Source organism: Triticum urartu, chromosome 4A (genome assembly GCF_056163025.1).
Source record: "Triticum urartu cultivar PI428250 chromosome 4A, HENAU_Tu73, whole genome shotgun sequence".
Lineage (NCBI taxonomy): Eukaryota > Viridiplantae > Streptophyta > Magnoliopsida > Poales > Poaceae > Triticum > Triticum urartu.
Genome location: NC_141876.1, coordinates 208,999,827 through 209,009,423, shown reverse-complemented (window position 1 = coordinate 209,009,423; position 9,597 = coordinate 208,999,827). Strand labels below are relative to the sequence as shown.

The 9,597-nt window shown below is 42.3% G+C and overlaps 1 protein-coding gene across 1 annotated transcript; it reads left to right on the top strand.

Moving 5' to 3' along the window:
* The first annotated feature begins 4,864 nt into the window (after nt 1-4,864).
* LOC147975393 (uncharacterized) lies at nt 4,865-9,068 on the top strand. The gene is made up of 7 exons (XM_087520398.1): nt 4,865-6,276; nt 6,358-6,660; nt 6,741-6,841; nt 6,932-7,521; nt 7,648-7,765; nt 7,899-8,131; nt 8,907-9,068. Exons 1-7 carry the CDS (start codon nt 5,078-5,080, stop codon nt 9,066-9,068), a joined length of 2,706 nt encoding a protein of 901 aa, XP_087376524.1. The 5' UTR covers nt 4,865-5,077.
* The last annotated feature ends 529 nt before the right edge of the window (nt 9,069-9,597 follow it).

Genomic DNA, 9,597 nt, shown 5'->3' with positions numbered 1-9,597 from the left:
CCCTTTTCTCGACGCTATCATCACCATTTCTTCCTGCCGCCGGGAAAAGGCTTGTCCCCCTGGGGCTTCCGCCTCCCCATGTGGTCTTCTAGCTGGGCCACGACATCCTCCTCTGCCGGTGCCTGTGCTGGAGCTCCCCGTTTAGCCTTGGAGGTGGTGACCAGGGGGTTGTCGAGGTGCTCCGCATGTTTTCCTCCTTTGCAGCCTTGCCACTCCTGATCTTGTCAGGCTGCGCCTGCCAGTTCCTCATAAGGATCAGGGTGGCATTGTGTTGGCGCATCGGCTGTCCTCTTCTATTCCCACCGCACTACCTGGGGCAAGAGGGACAGGGAGAGGAGTTTACAGAGCACTTATCTTTTTTCAATCTTAATGTAACACCCACGATGCAGCTATATCTCCCACGTGTCGAGGCACGACTCAGAGGCATAACCGCATAGTGGTTTTGTCGCAAGAGGGGTAATCTTCACACAATCCCATGTACTGAATAAGAAAGGGATAAAGAGTTGGCTTACAATTGCCACTTCACACAAATAACAAGTGAAACATACATCATCCAGAGTACAATCAAGGTCCGACTATGGAACCAAAATAAAAAGAAGACAACCCCAAATGCTAGATCCCTGATCGTCCCAACTGGGCTCCACTACTGATCATCTGGAAAAGGCACAAAACAACGACCAAGATCTTCATCGAGCTCCAACTTGAGCTCGGTTGCACCACCTGCACTGGTATCATCGGCACCTGCAACTGTTTGGAAGTATCTGTGAGTCACGAGGACTCAGCAATCTCACACCCGCGAGATCAAGACTATTTAAGCTTCTGGGTAGGGTAAGGTAATGAGGTGGAGCTGTAGCAAGCACTAAGCAATTATGGTGGCTAACATACATAAATAAGAGCGAGAAGAGAAGCAACACAACGGTCGTGAGGCTAGAAGTGATCAAGAAGTGATCCTGAAATTACTTATGCACAACCATAACACAAGAACCATGTTCACTTCCCAGACTCCGCCGAAAAGAGACCATCATGGCTACACACGCGGTTGATGCATTTTAATTAAGTCAAGTGTCAAGTTCTCTACAACTGGACATTAACAAATTCCCATCTGCCACATAACCACGGGCACGGCTCTTGAGAGTTTATACCCTACAGGGGTGTCCCAACTTAGCCCATCACAAGCTCTCACGGTCAATGAAGGATATTCCTTCTCCCAGGAAGACCCGATCAGTCTCGGAATCCCGGTTACAAGACATTTCGACAATGGTAAAAGAAGACTAGCAAAGCCGCCCGATGTGCCGACAATCGCGATAGGAGTCGCACGTATCTCATTCTCAGGGCACACCGGATGATCACTCCGTACAACTAAAACCAGCCCTCAAGTTTCCCTGAGGTGGCGCTGCAAAGTACTCTAGTTCGGACCAACACTTAGAGAAGCACTGGCCCCGGGGGGGGGGGGGGGGGGTTAAAATAAAGGTGACCCTCGGGAGCGCGACTCCCAAGGGAAAAGTATAGGTGGTGTTGAGGCAAATGGTAAAACCAAGGTGGGCCTTGGAGGAGGAGTTTTATTCAAAGTGAACTGTCAAGGGGTTCCCATAACACCCAACCACGTAAGGAATGCAAAATCAAGGAACATAACGCCGGTATGATGGAAACTATGGTGGCAAGAGTGGAACAAAACACCAGGCATAAGGCCAAGCCTTCCACCCTTTACCAAGTATATAGATGCACTAATTAAATAAGAGATATTGTGATATCCCAACATATCCGTGTTCCAACATGGAACAAACTTCAACTCCACCTGCAACTAGCAACGCTATAATAGGGGCTGAGCAAAAGCGGTAACATAGCCAAACAATGGTTTGCTAGGAAGGTGGGTTACAGGCTTCACATGGCAACATGGGAGGCATGATATAACAAGTGATAGGTAGCGCGACATAGCGATAGAGCGAACAACTAGCAAGCAAAGATAGAAGTGATTTCGAGGGTATGGTCATCTTGCTTGAGATCCCACAAGGAAGAAGAACAAGTCCATGAAGAAGACAAACGGATGTAGTCGAACGAATCCTCACAAACGTGACGTTATCGGAACTAACAAGAAGAAGCAACACCGGAAAGGAGCAAACAACATGGTGAACAACCATCACATAAACATGGCACGATGCACAACCAAGTATGATGCATGTCCGGTTTAATGAGGCATGGCATGGCAAAGTGCACAAACAATACTACAAATTAAAGTGGAGCTCAATATGCAACGAGTTGCATATTGACGAAACACCACATCAATTATTTAGTTCTCTCTCGTTTATGTACCCAACAATGTTAAATGTTATTAAACATGGCAAGGGGTGAAGCATAAGAAAACTACCTATCTAGGCAAGTTTAAATGAGGCCGAACAACAAACAACAATTCCGGAAAAACCCTCATGTGCATATTTTAGATTTGGTACTATTCTGTCCTAAAGCATATTTTAAAGTTGTTAAACATCAAAATAAAGTGAACCAAGTTATTCTATGCATTTTCCACCCCATTTACATATAAAGTTTATTAAAAATGGAGCTACAATTATTTAGTTATGAATAAAATCATTTTAACATGTCATATGAGAAAATTTAATCAAACAACATTTTAACCATTTTAAGCATGGATGAAAGTTGCCAATTATGAAACTAGACAAAATTCTAAGCATTTTACATATATAACTTATTTACATATGATGCACGCACTACACCTCGGTGGAGTTTAGGTGACACAATTCTGTGGGCAAAGGTCTACTGATGTCCACAAAATAAGTGTTGGCGTATCTTTTAAGTTATGTCTTCACATCATGTGTCAGCGAAGATAAATCAATGTGGACACAGTAAGTGTCAGCAACCACAAAGCCACCACGTATCAGTCGGTGTTTTCTTAACAACACGTCATGTGTCGGCACATGTGTGGCGATTGACAATTTATCAGTTGGCGTAGATACGCACATAGCGACGTCAGATGTGTCGGCGTATGTAGGGTGTATGGGCAAGGATTAAGTGTCGGCGTAGGTTGACATGTGTCAATCGACCGGAGGTTGCAAACTTGGCGCGAGATTTAGGCGTGAGGAGGCGAAATTTTCGGCGTGCCCGTGCAAAATATCCCCAAATCTAGCCAGTTCCTACCTCAATAAAAAAAACACAATTCCAGAACCCTACCCGTGCCTGCCGCCGCCGCCCTCACGCTCGATCCACCGTCATCGCCGTTCTCGCGCTCCACCCCGACGCCCCAGCCACCGTCCTCGCGTCCTCGCACTCCACCCCGTCGCCTAGCCGCCGTCGAGCTCCACCCCGTCGCCCAGCCGCCGTCTAGCTCCACCCCGTCGCCCAGCCGCCGTTGAGCTCCACCCCATCTCCTAGCCGCCGTCGAGCGCCACCCTGACGGCCAACCGCCGTCGAGCACCACCCCGACGCCCAGCCGCTGTCGAGCACCACCCCGACGCCCAGCCGCCGTCGAGCTCCAGCCCGACGCCCGGCCTCCCCTGAGCTCCACCCCTACATCGAATCCGCCGTTCTCGCATCCCCCACATCCAGCCGGCGCTCACCCCCGACTTCCAGCCGCCTCAGAACGTCCTGGGCGCCGTCAGTCTTCGACCTGCGAGCTGCGCCCCTCCCAAAGCGAGCCGTCGTTGCTGCCGATTTCTGCACAAGACTCACCCCCATCCATACTCTGTTCCGTGAGGTAAGCATCAGCTCCTCCTGTGATTTCCTTCTATATACTGTTGTTTGCTTGTGTATTACTGAACTTGAACCATATGCAGTTGTTTCTGTTGCTTGAATAATGATAGTTTGATATTTCTATTGTTGCTTGCATAATGATTGTAGCTTCACGGATGCAAAGCTAACACTGCCGCACTGGCCAAATACAGATTAGTTGGCAAATTTGATATTAAGGGTGCATCATGGACAAAACATGGTTGTCTCAGCCTAGGTACATCAAATTAGCTTTTTTTCCAACTCATAAGCGGTATAATTATGTCATGAACTGTTCTGATATCTAAAAAAAATTACATGTAGGCACACAAATGAGTATGTACAGGGGGTAGACAAGTTTATAGAGTTTGCTTTTATTAATTCAATGAATGGAAACAAAATCTTGTGTCCTTGCAAGATATGTTTGAACTCTAAATGGAGAGTAGCAACTGAAGTACATGACGATTTGATATGTACGGGTTTCATGGAGGGGTATCATACATGGTTGTTTCATGGAGAATCTAGCCACTCTTTCCCAAATGTTGAGGGGGTAGAAGCAGAGACTTCATCGGCAGATAATGAATTAGCTGATTTCTTGCGAGACATAGCTTATGGATTAGATGATGGGGGGGTGTTGGAAGAGAACAATGAGGACAGTAACAACCCCCATGTTGATGCTGATACCAAGGCTTATTTGAAGATGGTTGATGATGACAACAAAGAGCTATACCCTGGGTGTAAAAACTTCTCAAAATTGCGTTTTCTTGTCAAATTGCTCCACATCAAACTTCTTGGGCGATGGAGTGACAAAATTTTTGACATGGTGCTTGAGTTACTTAGCGATGCATTCCCCAAAGGTTCAGTACTTCCCAAAAATTTCAATGAAGCTAAGAAAATAGTTAAATCTGTTGGTCTTGGGTATGTAAATATTCATGCATGTGAAAATGATTGTGTACTATTCAGAAATGAATTTGATAAGGATAATCAGTGTCCAAAGTGTAAAACTTCAAGGTGGAAATCAGAAAAGAAGAGTCCTGATGGGAAAAGGGTACATAGGGTTCCTAAAAAGGTTCTTCGCTATTTTCCTATTAAAATAAGGCTTCAAAGGTATTTTGCGTCCTCTAAAACTGCAACTGACATGAGGTGGCATGATGAACAACGTACCAAAGATGGTCTGATTAGGTGCCCAGCAGATGCTATTTTCTGGAAGGATTTTGATTCCAAACATCCACTAATTGGTAATGACAGTCGCAATTTTAGGTTTGCTGCGACAACAGATGGCTTTAATCCATTTAGGACGACAAGGAGTACCTACAGTATCTGGCCAGTCTTTTTGATTCCATACAACCTTCCTCCTTGGATGTGCATGAAGCGGCCTAATTTCATCCTTTCTTTGCTCATTCCTGGCCCTAAGGCACCTGGTGGTGATATGGATGTCTACCTTGAGCCTTTAGTAGACGATCTAGTAGATATGTACTACCATGGTGTAAAGACATTTGATGCTTCTAAGTCTGAAATATTTGATCTTCGTGCTGCCATCCTTTGCACCATACACGACTTTCCAGGTTTAGGCTACACTCATGGGTGTGCTACCCAGGGTGAGGTAGCTTGTCCTGAGTGCCATTCACTCACTTGTTCTCTACAATTAAAGAAGGGTAGCAAATATTGTTATATGGGACATCGTAGGTTCTTATCATCCAACCATAAGTTTAGGTCAGATGAAAAGTTATTTGATGGCAAGTCAGAGCATAGGACTGCACCTATACCTCTTACCGGTGAGGAAATTGATGATTTGACGGCAAATCTTGAAACATCCTTTGGAAAAGATCCAGCTGCTAGGAAAACATCAAAGAGAAAACGCAAAGAAGGTGAATCGCCTCCCCTTTATAAAAGAAGATCTGTGTGGTTTAAGTTGCCCTATTGGAAAGATCTGATGTTGCGTCATAATTTTGATGTTATGCATATAGAAAAAAATGTATGTGATAACATAGTTAACACACTTCTGGGCCTTGAGGGAAAATCAAAGGATAACGCAAATTCTCGCCTAGACATCCAAGCTTTGGGTATTATGGGGGACCTTCATCCTGTTGAAGTAGAAGAGGGTAAATTGTATATACCTCCAGCACAATATACTTTGACACCTGAGCAGATGAAACATTTTCTCCAAGTCCTGATGGGAGTCAAGTTTCCACAAGGCTTTGCAGCTGATATACGATGTTATATCCATGTTGCCGAGAAGAAGATTTTTGGACTTAAGAGCCATGATAATCACATTCTATTGCAACACCTACTTCCTCTTGCGATTCGAAAAATACTGCCAACAAGAGTATGTGCTGCATTGACTCGTGTTAGTAACTTCTTCAAGAAGATTTGCTCACCTGTTATCCGCATCAGTGATATGCAAATCCTAGAGGCTGAAATAGCTGAGACCTTAAGCATACTTGAAACTATATTCCTACCAAGTTTTTTTGATGTCATGGTCCACTTGATGGTGCATCTGCCTGCCCAAGTTAGAATTGGTGGTCCAGTACACTTCCGAAGCATGTGGTCGGTAGAAAGGTGATCTTCTAAACAAAATCTAATAGCAACATTTTTTTACAAATGAATTTTGCAAATAGGCTTACAATCTGTAGTATGTAGGTATTTGGGGCACTACAAAGGACATGTTCGCACTAGAAGCCATCCCGAAGGATCAATCGCTGAGGGTTACTTGTTTGATGAGAGCCTTACATATTGTTCTCGCTATCTAAAAGGGTGTGAGACTAGGTTCACCCGGCAAGATAATAATGTTGAGGTGCTGAATAATGAAACCTCCAGTACCAATCCATACTTCTGCCACAAGGGGCAAGGTTTGGGTAGCATTGTATCATTATCGACCAATTCTTGGATCCAAGCACATAGATATGTCTTGTTCAACCACAATGAAATAAAACCTTATGTGAAGTAAGCTTCCCATGCTGTAGTAATATTATCTCTTCCTTTCTTATCTTTCTTACAATAGTTAATTTGATACACAATTATAGGAAGCACCGCAAGCACCTATCCTCAATTGGTCTTCCCAATGAAAAAGCAATCAATACTATGCAACATGAGAAATTTCATGAGTGGTTTCGACAACATGTAAGTAGGACATGACTTGACCTATTGTGCTAAACATTAATCATGTTGACTTGTTGTAACTAACGACAATTCTATACTGAGGTGTTGGCATTAGTTGAAAGAGGTGTAGAAGTATCAGAAGAAATGCAAATTTTAGCCCAAGAGCCTTTCATGATTGCTAGAAAATTTAACAGCTATACTACTAATGGGTTTGATTTCCATACACACTCAAGTGATGATGGTAGACCTATTCAAAATAGTGGAGTAGCTGTAGATGCGCAAAATTCAGAAGGAGTAGAGATATATTATGGCATTATTAGGGAGATAGTTGAGCTAAACTACCGCCAAAAAGGATATATGGTGTTATTTCTATGTGATTGGGTTGACAATCGTGAACAAGACAAATGGGTAAAAACCGATCAGTTTGGGGTTACAACTGTTAACTTCAACCATTTATTCAGTAGCGGTGATAAGTTATCAGATGAACCTTTCATCTTAGCATCACAAGCCACACAAGTTTTCTATGTTCCCTTTGGTGCAGCAAGAAGCGCAGAAAGAATCCCTGAATATGAAATCGAAAAGAACAAAAATGTAGTTGAAGTACTTAGAAAACAAAACGAGAACATGAAGAGAACTTTGAATCTGAAAGGTCTAGCAGATGCATATGTGTCAGAAGGCCTACCTACTCCCCGAAAGAAGAAAAAGGTATTGCTTTGAGTAATGCATATGTTTGCACATGCAGAATGACATGTTTGCATGCTATGAAAAGCTGAACATTGATATGGCTATCCCATTTAGAATAGTTAACACTTATTTATGTTGTAATTGTAGAGACAAAAGCAAACTCCTGTTTCACAAAATCAAGCTCCTGAACGACAATTGAGGTCTACTTTAAGATTAACTACTGAAATAATAACCGAACCTGAGGTTGTAGTGAATGAACCTGAAGGTATGCTTCTTAACTTTGATACGTGTACCTTGCATTGCTTAGAAGCTAGTTTGTGCATTCTTTGTGAACCTTGCAATTGAATGATAATGCACTGACAATACTAAACCTGTTTTCTGCATTTGTTGTGTATCAGGCCAGGAAAGGGAGGTCAGGAAAGTTACTGCTATGAAAAGCATATGGGGAAGGCAAAACAAGCCTAAACTCAAGTTGGAAATAAATGAGTATGGTCAGCCTTGTGGTAAATCTGCTACACGGTTTGCTAACTTTGTTGGAACACAAATAAGAACCAAGGGTTTTCCGGTTGAATTTGATGATTGGAGGAAGGTTGATCTATCGAGAAAACTTGCTTTATGGGCTGAGGCAAAGGTAATGTGTTTATGTCCTGCTCTTATGTCCTGGATGCTATCTTACTGTTATGATTAGGAGTGACTAGCGATTTAGTATATGTCATATTGTTCTCTAATGGCTTTTTTTGAATGCCTATTTTTCAGTTGTTTTGGCAATTAGACCAACGAGTTTTCCAATGGTATATGAAAACAGCAAAATTAAATGGAAAGACTTCAAATCAGACCTAAAGAGGGAATATTATGGTGAATCCTATACGTATGATGAACTTATAGCATCATGTGATGCTAGAGTTCATCCGGACCAATGGAAGTTGCTTGTTGCATTTTGGTTAACTCCAAAAGCTAAGGTAAGCTCTTTGTTAGGTTGGTATTGACATATGATTCTACTTGTTTGACATGATTTTATGACACCATTTCGTAGGCTCGCTCAATAAGAGGCAAAAAAATCGAGCAAATCATAATCAAAATCACACATCTGGAAGTAAGAGTTTTGCTCGGGTTGACACTGAAATGGTATGCAACCATGCAATCTTTGTTGTAAACTTGGATGTTTATACATTTTGAAAATTGTTTTAATCTTTTTATTGCTTGACATAGACCGAGGTGCTCAATCGTCGCCCGCATAGACATGAACTGTTTATTGAAACACATACACATCGAATTAGTGGACTTCCTCAAAAAGGGTCTGCATTAAGAATTGTAAGTTCAGATGCACTTTAAGTTTTCGATTCCTTTCATATTTTTGTTTATGTAGTAAATACTAGGAACACATAACACATTTCTGAAATTTACAGAAAGAACTTCAAGATGAAGCAGAAAAGCACCCTGAATTAGTGGACAATGGTATTAAGGATGGTGATTTGTTTGCATTTGTTTGTGGAAAAGAAAAAAATGGATATGTTCGTGCTATCGGATTGGGTCCAACTCCATCTGAACTAGAGTTGCCTGGAACCTAGCAGTATAAATCTACAAAGATTCAAATGGCAATGGAGGCGTGTCGTGTATCTGACCAAAAAGTAGAACATCTGCAAGAACAAATGGACGACATGAAGAAGAAAATGACACAAATGGATGACATGAAGAAGCAAATGGCTGAGATGAGGGAACTTCTTTTGTCTTCACAAGGGCAACGAGATCAACCCAATAGCACACCTGCTGCAACAGCACAACAGGTAACACGATAGTTCTACTATATTGTATCTCTGCAATAGTGGAACATGTAGTGATATGATTTATTTATAGTTTATTATATTTAGTAACATCTATAATGCTTGATTTTTATGTAGAACATAAGGACAAGAGAAGCTAGTAATACTGAAGAAGGTAATACTATTCTGGAGGACGTGGCTGAGTCAAATGCTATTGGAATTGGAAGAAGAGTTGTTAATGTACAGAAACCTGACAAGCAACAAGGGGTAAACCTTTCTTTCCTACATAGAAGATGTTATGCCCTCCTTTTGACTGTAATGCTATGCTATGATTCAA